Here is a 17,793-nt window from a genome sequence, read left to right as displayed (position 1 = left end):
CATCCAGTCGTGTGAGGGCTGCCAGAGCTCCTGAACCAACTGGTGTCTCAAGCGGAAAACCATCCTTTGGAAAAAGTCCTGGAAGTAGGAGGAAAAAATACAAGTCTTCGGCCTCGGCATCTAAGACTTCAGAAGTGAATGTGGTTCTAAATGATCCAGTTGAAGTTGAATCTCAAGAGGATTCATCGGATGATCCAAAAGATCTCGTATCTGAGTATGTTGTTTATCAGACAGAACCTCAGGAAGAAGAATTGACAGGCTATGAACTGGACAAGAAGGTTGGGAATCCTCACCCTTTTGTTGATCCAAAAGCTAAGATACTAGTGGAAGAGCCACTTACAAGTGAAGAACTATGGTGGAACTGGAGAAAGCCTGAGAAGGAACAATGGTCTAGATGGCAAAGGAGACGGCCAGATGTTGAGACGGTACGTACTTCTCTGCCTTCTCTTCTGGCTAAAAATGAAAACGCAAATCTCTGAAGGAAAGGGCAATACTTGTCTGTAACCAGTCAGGGTAGGCAACTTGAACACCTGGCAATAATAATAATTAGTAAAGGTTGCCACTCTAATAACTACTTTCCTATTCTGCAGGCTAAGCTTTGCTAACACATACTTTTGATGATTCTGTTTTCGTTTTTCAAGGAGTAACAGTATGGCCAATTTTCATTATGGAATTTAGTTCTCATTTTAACTTTGTATAAAGAATACAATTTGCATGCCTGCTCCTCTGCTTATTAGTTTTTCGTGACCATATGTTTCTGGATCAGTACAAATATGAAATGCATGTGTTGTGTTTTGACTCACATGGGTGGGACCTAACTTTTGAATTCTCTGAAGAGAAAAAACTGACTGACATGGATCGAAGTTTTTTTTTTCTTTTATTTCTTTTTTAAGCAACTTTTTAATTTCAACTATGCATCTTTATCTCCCTACTGAATATGGGTCATGGAAAAGCAGGTAAACCATAGTTCACTGACTAGCCTGTCTATGGAATCTACATTTGTCTCTAGAAGATTATTTGGTATTTGACTAAATATAGTTGTGATAAGCTCTTTGGTGTTTTCAAACATTGTGACACTATTCTCCTGTGTTTGTACTTGATAGCAATGTTTTCATGTCTTGAGTTCTGGTTTTCTATAACAATTTTCACCACCCCATTTGATGAGCCATTTTCTGCAGGTGTTTCTCAAAGCTATGGCAGAGACAGGGCAAGTAAAGCTTTATGGCGACCACCCAACACTTACTGAATGTTCTCTTTATAGAGCTAGACGACATATTTATAAGGAAGAGAGGTACCCGTATTATTTCCTTAACTAAAGTTTATGTTTATATTGATGAGTGGAAGTCAAGAAATATAGGAGAACCACAACTCTATTCAAATTTCAAATGGGATTTCTTTGGAGACAGTAATATAGGAAAGGGTTGCACCTCAGTGCTAAAAACTTTATTCAGTGTAAATGACTTGAAGAAGTAAGTCCGTTGAAAGAGAATTAATTTTCATTATCGTTAATATACACTTGAAAAGTTTGTGTAATTATGGAGAAACTTTGCCTCCAATCATACTCTTTGCTGAGAACATAAAAGATCGAATACTTATTTGCTCCTCAGCTCTTCGTGTTTCTTTTTTCAATTTTCCCCAATTCAAATAAGCAGCTAAGTGTAGCTGTGTTCTGGAGATTTTAACTATGGCAGATTTGTAGGCTTCAGGCAGAACAAGAAAAACTAGAAAGGATAGGCCCTATAGCATACTACTCGGAATGGGTCAAAGCTTGGAAAAGAGACACTTCACGAGAAGCAGTGCAAAAGCATTTTGAAGAGACTGGTGAAGATGAGAACACACAACTCATAGAGATGTTCATGCATCAAACTGATAAAGAATACCGCATCATGATAGGGACTGATATCCGTATCCGTCGGGATCCACTAGCGATGAGAATGCGGGAGGATCAAATAAAGCAAAGTATATGCTTCTCTTCTAAGTTTCTCCTTGTTCATATATAGAATGAGACACACAGTTCACCACAAGGTGAACTGATTGTGAATGTTTCCTAGCATCAAACTCTTCTGATCTGCTTCATTCATATGCTTTCTTTTGCAGTATGGGGTGGAGACCCTGTTTACCCAACTGTGAACTATATCCAGGATCCAAATGAGGTGATTGATTACAGGGGTCCAGATTTTCACGAGCCAACTCCAAACATGCTTGATTATCTTAAAGAGGTGTGCACTGTTGATTACTTTGAATTCTTTTCATTTATGAAGTAAAATGTGTCATACTCTTGCTCTGAGTCCATTGCTTCTTATCCAGATCTGACAAAACTTTTATCATTTGGTTTTCTCTTGGAAAACTCTCTTTCTGTTGTTTGTATGCTATGCTACTTATAGAGACCCGTTGAAACACTGCTGAAAATCGTGATGTTTCCTAATAGATCAGTAAAAAATTTTAACATTTGATTCATTGGCGTGAAATTTCTTTCATTATACGTGCAAAACTTCTTATCAGCATGGAAAAATAATATCAAGAGAGGAGCTGGAGAAAATCCTGGCTAAAGAGAAGACAGAAGAACTGGAGGTAACACGGCAGTGATTGATAGTTTTCTATTGTGATTATACTTATACGCAGCATATCTGGATTGCAAGCTATTGTTTTAAGTGTTTCTCATCTGCACCAGATGACAGATATGGATGAAGCTATGGCAAGAGCTGTCGACATTGGAGAAAATGATGTGAGATTATTTCCTTGTTACTTTCTGACTCCTCTCTGAAATTATGTTTTAACACACTTCTATTATACTATAGATTATACATGGGTATCTTGAGAGTTGAGAGCTTCTTATGTCTTTTCTCGGAGTTCTTGCAACAGGATGAAGGTGAGGACAGTGATGCTGAAGGAGATGATGAAGAGGACGAGAAAATTACACGCAATTGGAGTGTTTTGAAAAGCAATCCTGAACTGCGCAAGTCAAAGGTGCATCAACTTCTACCAACAAGACGGATATACACATATATATTGTTTCCAGTGTTTAAAGTTTTTGGATTCATTTATTTGATATTTACGGGGTACATTCCGTTATTAGTCGCAGGCCAAGGAGAAGGCCAAGCCCAAGAAAAATAGCATGTCCCTGGAAGAAGCTATAGATGATTCAGAAAACTTGACAGACTTTCTTTTAGACTTTGAAGAAGAAGAGTGATTTCTTCATACTCACAGGTTGAGGGTAAGTTCTAGTTCCTAAACTTTTGATTGTAATCACTGAGCTTTGTAGTAGAACTAATTGCTTTGAGCTGCAGCATCTGGAAAAATTACGATTATTCGTTAGCAAGGGCGTGTGGTGGCGATGTACGCTGTTTGGGACAGATTCTTGTCTGAGCTCGGATTTCATCTCATTCCCAAGGTTAAGTTGTCTTATGAAATAGTTGTCAGTATACATGGATGGTTGTGCTTGAATTGAATGAATAACTCATGCAATAGAAAATAACTACATATTACTGTTTGAATAGTTGGCCTTTTGTAATCTTGAAAAAGTGCCTGGAAAGTAATTTTCTTATATCATATATGGAGATGTGTGTTTTTATGATAATTACAAGTTATGAAATGGTCATTTATGAATGTGAAGCCCTACCAGTACCATATAATGCATCATCATCATCATCATATATCATATGTGATGGTCCCCATCATGTGCATGCATTTCTCACTTTTTCAGCTCAATAATTTCTCATGCATCATCATTCACTGAAAAATCTATGTACTATCCCCAATCTACCGACTAGCATTGCGTCTGTCATAATAAATGCCTTTTTCCTCTCATACATCAACTGTCAATATTAATTAATCTTGTAGAGATATATTTATTTCAAATTTCAAATTTTATTTAAAACTATTATTATTTTTATAATTATGAATAAGGGCCATTGATTCCTCATGTCTTGGAGAGATGATAATATAGAAATGATTAGATTAGGGAGGTCGGTGGTTTTAAGACAAACACAATTAACATACGCTGATTGTTTTACATAGGTTTTCTTTTTCTTTCATATATGTTGGATGTTGTGTGTCGCCAAAAACACGACTGGAAAAGGGAACAACTGAATTTGTTTCCTTGTTTCCTTGCCTGTTTTTTCCCCATCCATTAATCATGATTATTGCCGCTCATTTTATTAACATAAACACCCTAATCAATCCACCTGCGAGGCTGCACCATAATCACCATCATTATATTCCTAATCATCATTAAACAGAGAATCATTCTCTTGATACACACCAGCATGATTAACACCTGGGGACCCACCAATCATATTACACCTCACAAGTAATTAAACAATTAATTCTTAGTCATTTGTCACTTCAATTCATAATTAATATAAAAAGGAAAACGTGTGTCCCGAGACATGCTACTGTCATTTATTTGATGGTTATGTTGAGATATTTAATTAATTAATTTAATAATTCCACTAAAAATGCAGGGGAGCCAAAAGTTCCAAATATTCTGGTATTTCCGACTTCGTGGACCAGACCACTACTCCCGCACTCTCCAATCAACTCATTCGTACAGCCCACTGTGGCGGGCCCCTGTGGCGTTCAATCACGGAAGAAAAGGCAATAACAAGTTTGGCAGGATAAAACATAAATAATATAAAAAGAAAAAGGCAGGGATCTATTATAATTTTTTTTTTATTGTGATGATAATATTTTTAAATTTTATTTATTTATTTCTAAAATTTATATATTTTATTTATATTCATAAAATATTTTAAAGTATAAAAAATTATTTATTATGCGTATATATGAACAACGTGCTATAACTATTACAATAAAATATATAGGACCGACCGACTAATTACACAATGGTTGCTAATGGTGGGTGTTTTTCGAATTTAGTACAATCATTAAGCATGGAAGACGGAATTGGATGATTTTAATTGATACCTACTAAGAAAAGATTGATGATTTACCACGTGGGTATTCTATTTTGATAAATGGAAGCATTTTTTAATATTATTCAGATATTTAAACATATCAAAGATTTGTATAATTTTAACTTGAGTTCGATTCACATGAATGTTCAATAGTCAAATTTGATGATTAATTTTAATTAAAGGTAAATGAATTTGAATTTTATACAACAAACCAATATAAATAGCTCAATAGTTATGTACATAAATGTGCGTTCCATAATAATCATAAGGATGATCTCATAACTTGAACATTAGTATCACCCTATGCAAATTATGGGTCCATCTTAAGTAGATTACTATAGTTGATGGTGGGAAGTAATTAAAATTAAAAAAAGAGTGTAAATGAAATGGTCTTCTTTAAGTTTGTATAGTTACAATTACTGTAAAATTACACATATTTTTGAAATTAACAATCGTCTGATAGTGTTTATAATTTTGAAAAGTCCATTAGAATTTATTCTCTGAAAAAAAAAAGTGAGGGGACCTAATTGGAAATACAAGAAAAATAGGGTAGCCAAGTGATATTAAAAAAAAGGGCGGTGGAGAAGAAAGTGTTGAAAGGTTTGACGGCAGAGGGTGAGGTGCGGTCATCGTCAAAAGGGGCAGCATAAATTGGGGGGCCCCAGAGAGGCGAGGATATCAAGATTGTGGGGGACCCGCAAATCCAAGAGGTGAGCTGTTCCTTTTCTCACTCACTTTTCCTTTTTCCACTCCACCTTTCCCATCATCCCATTCCCACCGTCTCTTCTTCATCAATTTATCCCCGCCGGCCGCCGCCCCTTCTCTATATACTGAATCATGCGCGGATATCATGTTGTAGAGTTTTAGCGGTCGATTTTCTAGTGGTTGTGCTTATTCATTTAGTGGAGTTATCCTCTAAATGATGTACTAACAAAAAAGAATCCTGTCTGATTAATCCACAACATTGGTGTGTTAATTACATGTAACTTGTTTTTAGGGATGTATAGAATGTGAGTGGTGTTGTGGGTGTAGTGTATGCCATTAGGCCTGCTTGTACGCGTCCTATTTTTCAAGAAGGCCTTGTCAGCAAAACTGCAAGATCGGATTGACAAGTTTTATCCCTCTTGTAGGTTGTCAAGTGTGTCTGAGCTAACACGGTATGGGTCAGGTCAGTTGAGCAAATAAGACCCGATTTTTTTGACTTAAATCTGGGTTGGATTTGAAAAAATATTTGCAATAAGCATCATCAACCACAATTTTTGTATGTTTATTTTTCACCATATTGTACTTAATACTTATTAATTTATGAAATTAAGATTGTTGGCTCTAAACCATCTCATTTATTATTAACTTTATGACAATTCAGGTAAAAGAAAACTAAAATAACATGAAAATAAATAAGAGACAAAAGAATTAATTTGCCATTATCTCTAGAAATAGGATTGGTTACGTCAATATATTAGAAAACACGCATAAATAATTCTTTGAAGACCTCAAACTTTGTATATTAATAGGGGCAATATAATAAACAACTCCAAAATGACATATTGGCCCTTCATACACGAGAAAAATTCGAAATATTACGAGAATCTGCCTACTCAAACGACACATAGCTCGTACAATCTAGTACAACTGACCCTCAATATATATTATTTAATATAATTTATAAGGTACACCATTTATTACTATCAAATCGCACACTGTGACTCCTATAGTCTTGGCCCCATGAAGTATTGTCGGCCTCTGCTGGGGGCACCCCATGAAGCCTAACATTTTGTGCGCAAACCAACCACTACTAGTCCAGCTCGAGATACTCATTCTAACCTATACTTCAAGTCATTATCAAGTAATTGTCAAATCAATTCTAAGTTATTGAAAGCTTCGACTCAAATCATATATATATATATTATAATTATTTAAATTATTTATTTTGAAAATGTTTGACATACTTTCAAGTTTGAATTCCCAAAACTCAGTCATTAATTAAATATTTAAAACCCTTGAAAAAAAAGAAAAAAGAAACTAAGAAAACTGAGAGATATATCCAATTAATTGATGCCGAAGAAGTGGCTCAGAATTCCCACAACACACATCCATGAGTGTGAATTATTGAGGTATGAATCGCGACCTTCGACCAACCTAAATTATGACTGCATATATATATATATATATATATATATTGACAGTACAAACTTCCCAATTCTTCAATTTCAACGAAACAAACAAACAAGAAAAGGGCTCTAATACCCCTATACCCTTTTGGGGATGTTACGGATCCATTTCCATGCTTAATTAATTACTCCCACTACACCTACTCTCTCTTTGCCCCCACCACCTCCATATTCCTGCATTTCTACCAACTTCTTTTGCTGAATATTCAATTTTTTTTCTAAATAAATAGATTCCCAAACAGACCTAAATTTAAATTACATGATGAATATTCAACACTATACATATAATTTCCATGCACGTGAAAAGTGGCTGAATTGAGATAAAATGGTAGCTATTTTCAATACAAGGACATTCCCCAAATATGAAAACGCTTTGAATATTGTTGGTGATGAGAATGACAGTTGGGTTGGGGGAGGGGCATTAGCATCACCCTGTTTCCAATACTGGTGATGCAAATTTCACGTGATTCCTTTATAAACCAACATTTCAGGAAAATATTATCAAATACTCTAGACAATTAGTTTGTTTAATTTCCTCCACCCATCCTTATAATTGCGCCCCATTTTCCTAAATATTTATCATGAGATCATTACATTCTACGCTTGGAGCATTCAAACTTTATTGTCCATTAATATTAATTTGTTGTAAATTATTATAAAAAGTTGTTCTTAAAACCGCGTTGCGATCTTAAACAAAAGAGGGGGGGGGGGTTAGTGGTCCATAACCCTAGCAAGTACGGACATCACCGTACTGGAAGCTAAACTATATCCCGTTCTATTTTTTGTTTCCCAACAGAAAAATGGAAACCAAAGAATGATTTTTACTATGAGATATTGAGAGCCCCTTTCCCACCCACCCGTCTTTAGGTGTCTGTCGGTATCTTACTTACATCATCCCCCTTTCAATCGTACACATGGAATTTGATCTTGATTTCTTCATACACGCTATAGATTATTTGGTTGTCTGGTTTTATTGTTTGGTGACATGTTACTTTTCGACAGCTATCCTCACTAACTAACATAATAAAAAGGACTTTCATAGGTATGAAACATTGCACAAATTTTAGGTCTAGAATTGAATAATTAATAATATTACTGTAAAATATTATATATGTTGAATAATTCATCAAATATTATGTTAATACAATATACTTAAGTAGGGATCGTTTTTGACTAAATATACTAACACTAATAAAAATACCAATAATTGGTATAAAAAAAATAAAAAATGTGTCAAATATCCCGCATATATTTTACATCCTATATACAAGACTGGTGGTGATTATCTTATTTAATGCTAGGTAGCTAGGTCCCACCACTTATAGTTAAGAGATGTACGTATTATTATAGGATATTGATATATAAATGGATGATCAAGTACAATTATTTTAGGATCAAACTGAAAACATGAAGGAATTTTTGCATTATTGTAATGGATTGAGCAGGAGGAGGGTCTGTAGCTATTTGGTCTGAATATGATTAATAATAATAATAATAATAAAACAAATGGTGGGGGTGGGGGTGGGTGCTTTAATTAATTAATGGGGTATACTATTACTTGGTGGCCCTCTCTTACTAATGAATGCCAAGATTTTTCAACCAAACACTCCATGTGTCTCATTTATTTCATATTCAGAATAATTCCTTCTCAATTTATGCCTCATACCTATATAACCTCATCCAACGCCTCACTTGACAAATAAAAATACAGTAAATTGGTAATGGAACTGTGTTGGCATTATGCAGGTACGCAAGCAACTTCACTAGGTTTCCTTAATTTCATCATATCATACTAAAATAAAAGTTCAAACTCAACAACCCTTTAATTCTCATGTCATCAATGGCCGCATTATTAGACACTAGCCAGTGATGATGCAAACCTAGGAATAAACCGGAGTTCCCGCATTTGTGGTTATGTCGGAATTAGGTAGAGAATTTAGACTAAATACGCACTGTCTTATTATTATAAAAATCATTACTATATCTTTATTAATTAATGCAAGTATAAAATCATAGCAAATATGAGCTCCTTCTCATGAATTCCTATATATTAGTCTTAAATTGAGGCTGCTGATCATTCAACTTAATTTTGTCTTAGAGAATCTTACTTCATTGTGAATGTTTGGATAAAATAAGGTATTATAGAAAACAAATATCATCATAATAGCAAGGTTTTATATTTCCTAGATTTTCAAAATTTCCAATTTTGGGGATTATGTTTTATTTCCCAAATTTAAAATTATTTAACCAAATGAAAAGATATGATACATGAGATTTATTTCTTTTTTAAGAAAAAGACCATTTCATGTCAAACAAACATGGTCTTATGTGATGTCAAAATCATCACAATACTTAGAATAACGAGCTACTTAATTTGTAGTTTTGTGGAAAAAGTATTCTAACACATTCAATCCGTATTCGCACTGGTGATTAAAATAAAAGTGGAGTTGAGAAAGTGTTTTTGAATTTACAATTTTTGTTTTTGAAATGATTAATTAAGTTAATCATTATACCAATATTAGTAATTTATTGATTTAATTATAAATATTAAGTTAATTTTTTTTCAAATACTTTTAATTTTTATTTTCAAGTATTCCCAACTTTTATTATTGATTGGCTTACAACTTTCTCCGCACTTACTCTCATAAAAAAAGTAAAATTTATTGCAAACACCCCTTCGATTACAAATAGTTATCCAAGTATATATTTGTAAATTAACTAACCTACTTAAGTATTATCAAGTATATTAAATTAATATGAAAAAAAACCAATAAAAACTAAGATAAATAATGTCTCAAATCAATCCCTCATGAATCTAATTTATAATGAATCATCAATGATAAATAATGTCTCAAATCAATCCCTCATGAATCTAATTTATAATGATTCATCAATTCTTTCAAATCATACCCAATTTCAGCATCAGCTAGCTTAAGCTTATCCAAAGTATTAATTGCAAAAGCAAGAATTAAATTGAAAAAAATAAAATAAAATAAAATAAGAAAGGACAATAATAAAAACAATCCTAGTTGGGCTGGCAATGGCCCATTAATGACAGATAATACCCCTAACTATATAGTCCGAGTGGCCCATAAGGCCCACTTCACTTGTCATTTATCTATCCACAGCCCCACGGCCGAGGGAGAAAATCAATCAATGGGAAATAAGTGAAAAGGGCACGGCAGTAATTTACATCTCATAAAGGTCTAATTATTGCATGGTCCACTGCTCCCATCGCCCATCACATCTTCTCTCTCTCTCTCTCACAAGCAAAAAATAATTATTAAAAGATCTGACACGATTTCTCTTTCTACCATGGCCTGAAAAAACGGGAAAAAGGTTACATTGAATATGTTGTGTAATTGTTGTTGGTGTGGGGGGGGGGGGGGGGGGGGGCGGAGGAATGTAATATATACAACTATTTCCAAGTCTATAATATATATATATATATATTTTTGCAGAGAGATAGAGTAGAAATGTCTGAGGTGAGAAGCGGAGCAAAAACTGTGTTATTATTTCAGTTCTACCATTTACACTGAAGCATTTCTTATCAAAGCCCTTTTTTGTTTATTTAAAACACACGTATGGTCTATGCTCAGTGGAGGCGCACGCGCATGCACCGGTGGAGTTGATGTTCATAGTCTTGTGTGAAAATCTGTGCTTGGAGCTGGAGTACAACACTCTTTGTGCTGGTTGAGTGGACAAATGGCTTAGTATATGCTTAATTTTGAGGCAAAACAGTTGAATTTCGTTAAGGAAAAATTGGTTTTTAGTTGCCGGGTTTTTGCTTGTTGAAGAATCTTGGTGCTGCAAGCTTTGGACTGAAACTTTCTTGCCAGTGTTGGTTCGCGGGTTGTGTGATACTGAGATCTGAAGAGGGCTGGAAAGTTTGTTCTTTTTTGAGTTTTTCGACTTGCAAATTTCTTGAATACAATTTCGTTTGGTTCTAAGCGTTCTTTTCTTTCCTTTTTTAGTTGTTGGAGCGTATTGCTGTGAATTCTGAGCTTAAGCTAATATAGTTTTCAGGGGGTTTAAGCTGAAACGTGGTGGCTATTTAGTTGATGGGTTGGCCTGTGAGTTTCTTGATTGCATTTTTCTGTATGTGGGGGCAATTGGTGAAGAAGATCAAGAACTGATGATGCTGAAACCTTTCTTAGTTTATAATAGAATAGGTTTCGGTTGAACCTTTTTGGTGGGAGTTGCGGCTAATATCGCGTCACTATCTTCATGTGAAGGCCTATCTTCTATAATTTCTTCAAGATTCATATTCAGCTGGGGGTGAATTGGTCGGGAAGGGAGCTATAAAGTCAAGTCACTTCATGCATTGAGTTTTTGTTGGGTTATTCACAGGATAAAGTGAAGGTGTTACACAACTTCGGGGTAAAAAGGAGGTCGAGAAGCTCAGTTCTTTATTCATTGGGAACCATAGGTTGGGTTTTTTTTTGTTGATGAATCAGTTGGGTATTTTGTAGTATATAGGAAGTTTTCTTGCTGCTCCAACCTTTATCGTTAGAATCCGCAAAATGAAACTATCATCTGCTGGCTTAAATCAGCAGTCTCCTGAAGGTAAATTGCTTCTTCCTTTTTGTTTCATTTGGTGATGCTATTGGGATGTACAGCTTGATATTGACAGTGTTTCTAGGGAAAGCTGATATGGCATCTTCATTTATTTTGGCTCCTTCGAGTTACTTTTTTATTCATTCCTTTGAAAGGCTGCAAATCTGCAGAAAAGGGAGAATTTCGATTCTCTTTCTTCAGTTTTCACTTTCTCTTCCATCCTTTTCTGGAGGGGGCGATGAGGGACTTTGAGTTTTTCTTAAACAGAACCCCCTTACTTCTGTAAAATCATAAATTCTTTTCCTTGCCAGGGTATATTTCTACGACATCATCCTTGTTATTCCTAGCCCTTCTTTTCAGTTTCTTTCTTTCTTTCTTTCTAATGTACCTTGCCTTGTGGAATTTATGTATGAAAGTTACTTCCTCGGGGAAAAAGAAACGAAAGGAAAACAATTTTGGCCAATTCTTCATTCTTTACCGGTGTTTTGGAATTGATAATGTTTCTGGATTTTGTTAGCAGGAGATAAGGACTGCCTAAATTCCGAACTTTGGCATGCCTGTGCGGGTCCTCTTGTTTCTCTACCTTCTATTGGGAGTCATGTTGTGTATTTTCCTCAGGGCCACAGCGAGCAGGTTAACTTCTAACTTTATCAAATATTGCTCATCTTAGCAGACTAAAAATTTGGTATTTCTGGAAAAGCCTGCTTTCAAAATGAAATTGGAAAAAAGATATATTGCTGTTGACTATAAGAAGCAACAACATGTGTTGCCTGCTCCATCTTTGAAACCCCTCATTCTTCTTTCTTCCTTGGACTTTTATGCTCGTTGTAAGTTTCATAACCTGTTTTTTTACGTTTTCATTTTCAGTTTTTCTGTTTTTAGTGGAAAATATGTGTTTTCAATTTTGTTTAGATTTTCTTGTGAAATGAGAATACGTTTGGGTTTAACTGAGAAGACCTTTACAAATTATAAGCAGAATTCTGTTAAATCTCATAGTGGTTGTGCATGCACAGGTTGCTGCATCTACAAACAAGGAAGTCGATGCGCAGATACCTAATTACCCAAGCTTACCTCCGCAACTCATTTGCCAGCTTCACAATGTGACGATGCATGTATGTTCTCTTGAATTTTGTTGTTCCCTATTCCTCTTGCAAGCTTGTTCACAAGCTTATACCTTTCTTAACCAGGCTGACATAGAGACAGATGAGGTTTATGCTCAAATGACCTTGCAACCACTGAGCCCAGTATGTTCACTTCACCTTGTCTTCGTTAGGTTTTCTTTCCCTTCTCTTTTTTTGTTTTCTCTTTCAATTACTTTGTTATATACTTGTCGCTTCTTCTGCAGCAAGAGCAGAAGGAGGTTTCCTTCCTTCCGGCAGACTTGGGTGCCCCCAGCAAACAGCCAACAAATTACTTCTGCAAAACTTTGACAGCCAGTGACACCAGTACTCATGGTGGATTTTCAGTTCCGCGTCGTGCTGCTGAAAAAGTGTTTCCACCGTTGGTAAATTTATTGGCTGTTATGAATTTTGAAACTTCCCAGAGTTATCCTTTTGTTGTCTGGTGTGTATGGTTATATGATACCCTTGTACAGGACTTCTCCCAGCAACCTCCAGCTCAGGAGTTGATTGCCAGGGATCTTCATAACAATGAGTGGAAATTCAGACATATTTTTCGTGGTGAGTTCTAGATTGTAGAGAAAAGGTGGATGGAGGAATAATAGTTGAATATGTGTGCAAAATCTATTCTTAACTTTTTCATTCCCCATATATCTTATAACAAGATCCATGGTGTTTCCATTATGATGGATCTAGATACGATTTTTCTGCTGTTGTAAGGTAGTTAGTGTTTTCGTTTCTTTTGGGTATTAATGTCAAAGCTGCAAAATTTCCTCAACTGCAGAGCACCTGTCTAGATGTTAAGGCTTAAATTTTTTGTTCAGAAGATTCCTCATAGTAATTTGCGACGTTTATTTCTAGATTCTTTTCTGTTTGTATAGTTTGATAGCATATACTTTTACTCCATTAATTTGATTTTGTAGAAGTGGAACCACTATATGATTCTCAGTAATTTCTATATTAACCTTATCGCAGGTCAGCCAAAGCGGCATCTTCTTACAACAGGGTGGAGTGTTTTCGTGAGTGCAAAAAGACTTGTTGCTGGTGATTCTGTCCTATTTATATGGTAGGCAATCATTCTCTGAAGTATGGCGACATGCCTTTCGAAGTTTCTCTTTCTTAGACTTGTTTGACATCATATGGAAAGTAACTCGTCTTGTTCTCATTGTCTGAGGATAGCAATTGATCTGACCTAACCTTGTTTTGTTCTGCATTAATCAGGAACGAGAAGAACCAATTGCTTCTTGGTATACGACGTGCCAACAGGCCTCAAACTGTCATGCCTTCATCAGTTTTATCTAGTGATAGCATGCATCTGGGTCTTCTTGCTGCTGCTGCTCATGCTGCCGCAACAAACAGCCGTTTCACGATTTTTTATAATCCCAGGTAGGATGCTTTCACAATGATGAAATGCCTACACGGTTCAATACCTCCTGATTCCACTAACATAACTTCAATTCATTTAGGGCCAGTCCATCTGAGTTTGTCATACCTCTGGCCAAATATGTAAAAGCAGTATACCACACTCGAGTATCTGTTGGTATGCGCTTCCGCATGCTGTTTGAAACAGAAGAATCTAGTGTTCGTCGGTAAGTTTGACCCTTTTTATGCTGGTTTTGATTGTGCAGTCTTGTCAAGGGCTTTCCATTTCCTCCTGTTTCTCCATCATGAATTTTGTTTTTGTTTATGCTCTTCGTCTGCGGACATTTGTGCCCCATGCTTGTCATCGTATCTTGATTTCTTTTTTCATACAAGTAAGCAATTAGCTATTTCTGTAAGGCTTCTGAGATGTGCCTGGTTCCAGATACATGGGCACAATAACTGGCATAAGTGACTTGGATCCTGTTAGGTGGCCAAATTCACACTGGCGGTCAGTTAAGGTATGCCCCACATCCTATTTTCCCTACTTGTTCTTAGGGTATGTTGGTAGATAATAAATCTGTTTTTGAGATGTTCTATGTTGGGTTCAAACTTTGTTTTGCTTGTGTTTCAAATGTGTAAGGAGCTAAGGCTGAGGCCTAGGCTAATAGGCTTGACCTGGATGGAGTAGAAAAGCCCAGGTGGAGTTTGTTTGGGTAGATACCCCATGGATAAGATCCTTGGATCCCCTATTAGGGTTTAACATAACTTTTGTATACAGAGGTTGTAGAAGGTCACTAGCTCTTTAGGATTCAGATGGGCGACTGAGATGGTTTCTGTCTCTGAACATAGGCTTCACTTATAAGAACAAGTATATTTGTTTTTCCTCTGCTGCCTCCTTATTGTTTATATGCCTTTTCTTTTTTTTTTTTTTTGTTATCACAATGATTTATATATACAAGTGAAACGAATTTCACTGTTTATTGCAGGTCGGTTGGGACGAATCTACTGCTGGGGAGAGGCAACCAAGAGTGTCTCTTTGGGAAATTGAGCCTTTAACGACATTTCCCATGTATCCATCACCATTTGCTCTAAGACTGAAGCGACCTTGGCCACCAGGTCTCCCCTCGTTCACTGGTATGAAGTACAAGTTTTCTTTCCACGTACTACATGTGACTTTGTTTTTTTCTGCCAATACCTCCTGCCAACACAGAGTCTCCTGAGATATGGAAAAAAGATACACAACTGAAAAATCTATCGCTGTTTGTTCAGGAATTAGTTCTTTCACCTAATTAATTTCTGATCTCTTACTATTTCCAACAATCACTAAATTGAGATATTTCATGTCCAACTACTATTGTCCATAATCTGTATCTTTTAATGTACCTAGGGATTAAGACTACAGATATGGGATTAAATTCTCCTCTCATGTGGCTCCGTGGAGATGTTGTGGACCGAGGAATGCAATCTCTCAATCAAGGAATGGGAGCCACACCGTGGATGCAGCCAGGGCTTGACTCATCAGTGCTTGGCATGCAAAATGATATTTACCAAGCTATGGCCGCCGCTGCGGTTCAGGACATGAGGGTTGTGGACCCTTCCAAACAGATGCTTTCATCAATTATGCAATTCCAGCAACCCCAGGCCATCAGTGGCAGGCCTGCAAGTTTCATTCAGCCTCAGATACTACAGCAGTCTCAGCCTTCAGCTCCCTTTCTTCAAAATCTTCCTGGAAGCCAGTCTCAGGCATCGCCACAATCGCATGCTAACCTTCTTCAGCAGCAACTGGTCCACCAAAATTCATTCAACAATGTGCAGATCCAGCATCAGCATCAGCAGTCTACTCCAATGCAACATGTTATTGGTTCTCAGCATGTCTCGACTGTTGAGCCTATTCTGTCTCAATTCTCTGCAAATTCGCAAGCACAGTCTGAGAGCATGCAGTCCGTATCTTCCATGAGTCAAAACTTTTCAGATTCAAATGTCAAACCTGTTGCTGGCAACATTACTTCTCCTTTACACAGTTTGTTGGGTTCAGTTACCCAGGACGAGACATCCAACCATCTAAATATGCCTAGATCCAGTAACTTATTATCTTCTAATGGCTGGCCAACGAAGCGGGTTGCTCTTGACCCTCTTATTTCTGGCGGTATATCACAGGCTATTACACCCCAGATTGATCAGTTAGGACCATCAAACACGAATGTAACCCCCAACCCTGTTTCTTTGCCTCCATTTCCTGGTAGAGAGTGTTTGATAGAGCAAGAAGCAAGTAATGATCCCCAAAACCACTTTCTCTTTGGGGTTAATATAGATTCATCCCCCCTTCTTATGCAGAATGGTATTCCAAACCTTAAAGCAGTTGGTAGTGATAGTGATAACGCAACTGTAGTCTTTGCCTCTTCCAGCTTCATGAGTAGCTCTGGTGCTGATTATTCACTCAACCCTACTGTGACTTCAAGCAGTTGTCTCGACGAATCGGGCTTTCTGCTGTCTTCCGATAATGTGGGACATGTAAATCCACCCAACAGAACCTTCGTTAAGGTAATTTGCAATATTAATGTTGCCCTGAGGTTATTCTAGAGTGGTTACAAGAATTTTCTGTTCATACACTGACGACCCATATTTGTTGGTGTATACATAGTTGTTACTCAATAGGGTCTCCTTCAATTTTTAGGAGATAGAATAATGATGCGGAACTTAACCATTTTCTAGCATACAAGTGGTCAGTTGAGTCACTATTAACATGTGTATCTGTATTACCCACAGGTTTACAAATCAGGGTCCTTTGGGAGGTCACTTGATATAAGCAAGTTTAGCAGCTACCATGAGCTGCGTAGTGAGCTTGCTCAGATGTTTGGCCTTGAAGGCCAATTGGAAGACCCCTTGAGATCAGGCTGGCAGCTTGTATTTGTGGACCGAGAAAATGATGTTCTTCTTCTCGGCGATGACCCCTGGCCGTAAGTCTTTCCATCTAATTTATGTTCATATCTCAAATTCAGGTCGATGTTGGGTTTGTTTAGGGTTAGAACTTGTTGTTTCAGGGAGTTTGTAAACAGCGTGTGGTGCATCAAGATTCTCTCGCCTCAAGAGGTTCAGGAGATGGGAAAACGAGGGCTGGAGCTTCTCAACTCTGTTCCTATTCAGAAACTGCCCCTCCCAAATGGCACTTGTGATGGCTTTGCGAACCGACAGGAGGCCAGAAATATGTCTGCTGGCATACCTTCTGTTGGGACTCTTGATTTCTGAACCAGTTTTACCAATTATGTCTCTGCTTGTAATGTTAGCATCATCTCCAACTCTGTTAGGCAAGAAAACTATGTTTCTAACTCAAGCTATATATAGAAGCTACATATACTACTGTAATTATGGTAGCATATACTCTTTCTCTCTACCAGTATGCTAGGGGCTACTATATCTGTGAAATAGTTGTAGTTTTTATTCTCAATCTGTTTAAATCTATTGAAATTCTGAACATTGAACTGTTATGTTCATTTCAACCCAAAAAGAAATCCATGGTAAACAGTTTGTATCTTTTGCATGCGCCTTTGATAGCACACGGGCTGGACTGACCTCCTGATTGCCCCTGCATGTTGTATCCTCAAATAACGTCTTTAGAGAAACTTGGAGTTAGAGCATCGGAATGGCGGTACTGGCCCCTGGAAAAATGTT

General features: G+C 36.7%; 2 protein-coding genes across 4 annotated transcripts in view; both read left to right on the top strand.

The window, feature by feature from the left end:
* LOC105175928 (protein PLASTID TRANSCRIPTIONALLY ACTIVE 12) overlaps positions 1 to 3,577 on the top strand; it is a 7,612-nt gene extending 4,035 nt beyond the window's left edge. The window contains exons 6-14 of the mRNA XM_020698389.1: positions 1 to 425; positions 1,179 to 1,291; positions 1,700 to 1,959; positions 2,098 to 2,219; positions 2,503 to 2,571; positions 2,672 to 2,725; positions 2,863 to 2,967; positions 3,077 to 3,214; positions 3,288 to 3,577. The exon at positions 1 to 425 is cut by the window's left edge and continues 50 nt beyond it. Coding sequence (XP_020554048.1) covers positions 1 to 425; positions 1,179 to 1,291; positions 1,700 to 1,959; positions 2,098 to 2,219; positions 2,503 to 2,571; positions 2,672 to 2,725; positions 2,863 to 2,967; positions 3,077 to 3,190 — 1,262 coding nt within the window. The 3' untranslated portion in view covers positions 3,191 to 3,214; positions 3,288 to 3,577. The remainder of the gene's footprint in view (positions 426 to 1,178; positions 1,292 to 1,699; positions 1,960 to 2,097; positions 2,220 to 2,502; positions 2,572 to 2,671; positions 2,726 to 2,862; positions 2,968 to 3,076; positions 3,215 to 3,287) is intronic.
* LOC105175759 (auxin response factor 6) lies at positions 10,519 to 17,629 on the top strand. Of its 3 annotated transcripts, none has more exons than XM_011098335.2 (14): positions 10,519 to 11,653; positions 12,162 to 12,277; positions 12,658 to 12,756; positions 12,832 to 12,888; positions 12,990 to 13,148; positions 13,239 to 13,323; positions 13,738 to 13,828; positions 13,984 to 14,148; positions 14,235 to 14,351; positions 14,567 to 14,642; positions 15,111 to 15,258; positions 15,512 to 16,665; positions 16,891 to 17,081; positions 17,166 to 17,629. In XM_011098335.2, exons 1-14 carry the CDS (start codon positions 11,611 to 11,613, stop codon positions 17,368 to 17,370), a joined length of 2,706 nt encoding a protein of 901 aa, XP_011096637.1. In that variant the 5' UTR covers positions 10,519 to 11,610; the 3' UTR covers positions 17,371 to 17,629. The 3 variants fall into 3 exon arrangements, with proteins under 3 accessions (XP_011096637.1, XP_011096635.1, XP_011096636.1); XM_011098333.2 differs by having other exon boundaries at positions 10,520 to 11,653; positions 14,229 to 14,351; XM_011098334.2 differs by having other exon boundaries at positions 10,522 to 11,653; positions 12,165 to 12,277; positions 14,229 to 14,351.

This window comes from Sesamum indicum, linkage group LG12, assembly GCF_000512975.1.
Source record: "Sesamum indicum cultivar Zhongzhi No. 13 linkage group LG12, S_indicum_v1.0, whole genome shotgun sequence".
Taxonomy (NCBI): domain Eukaryota; kingdom Viridiplantae; phylum Streptophyta; class Magnoliopsida; order Lamiales; family Pedaliaceae; genus Sesamum; species Sesamum indicum.
The sequence above is the reverse complement of the archived record's forward strand: the minus strand, read 5'-3'. Positions and strand labels throughout refer to the sequence as shown.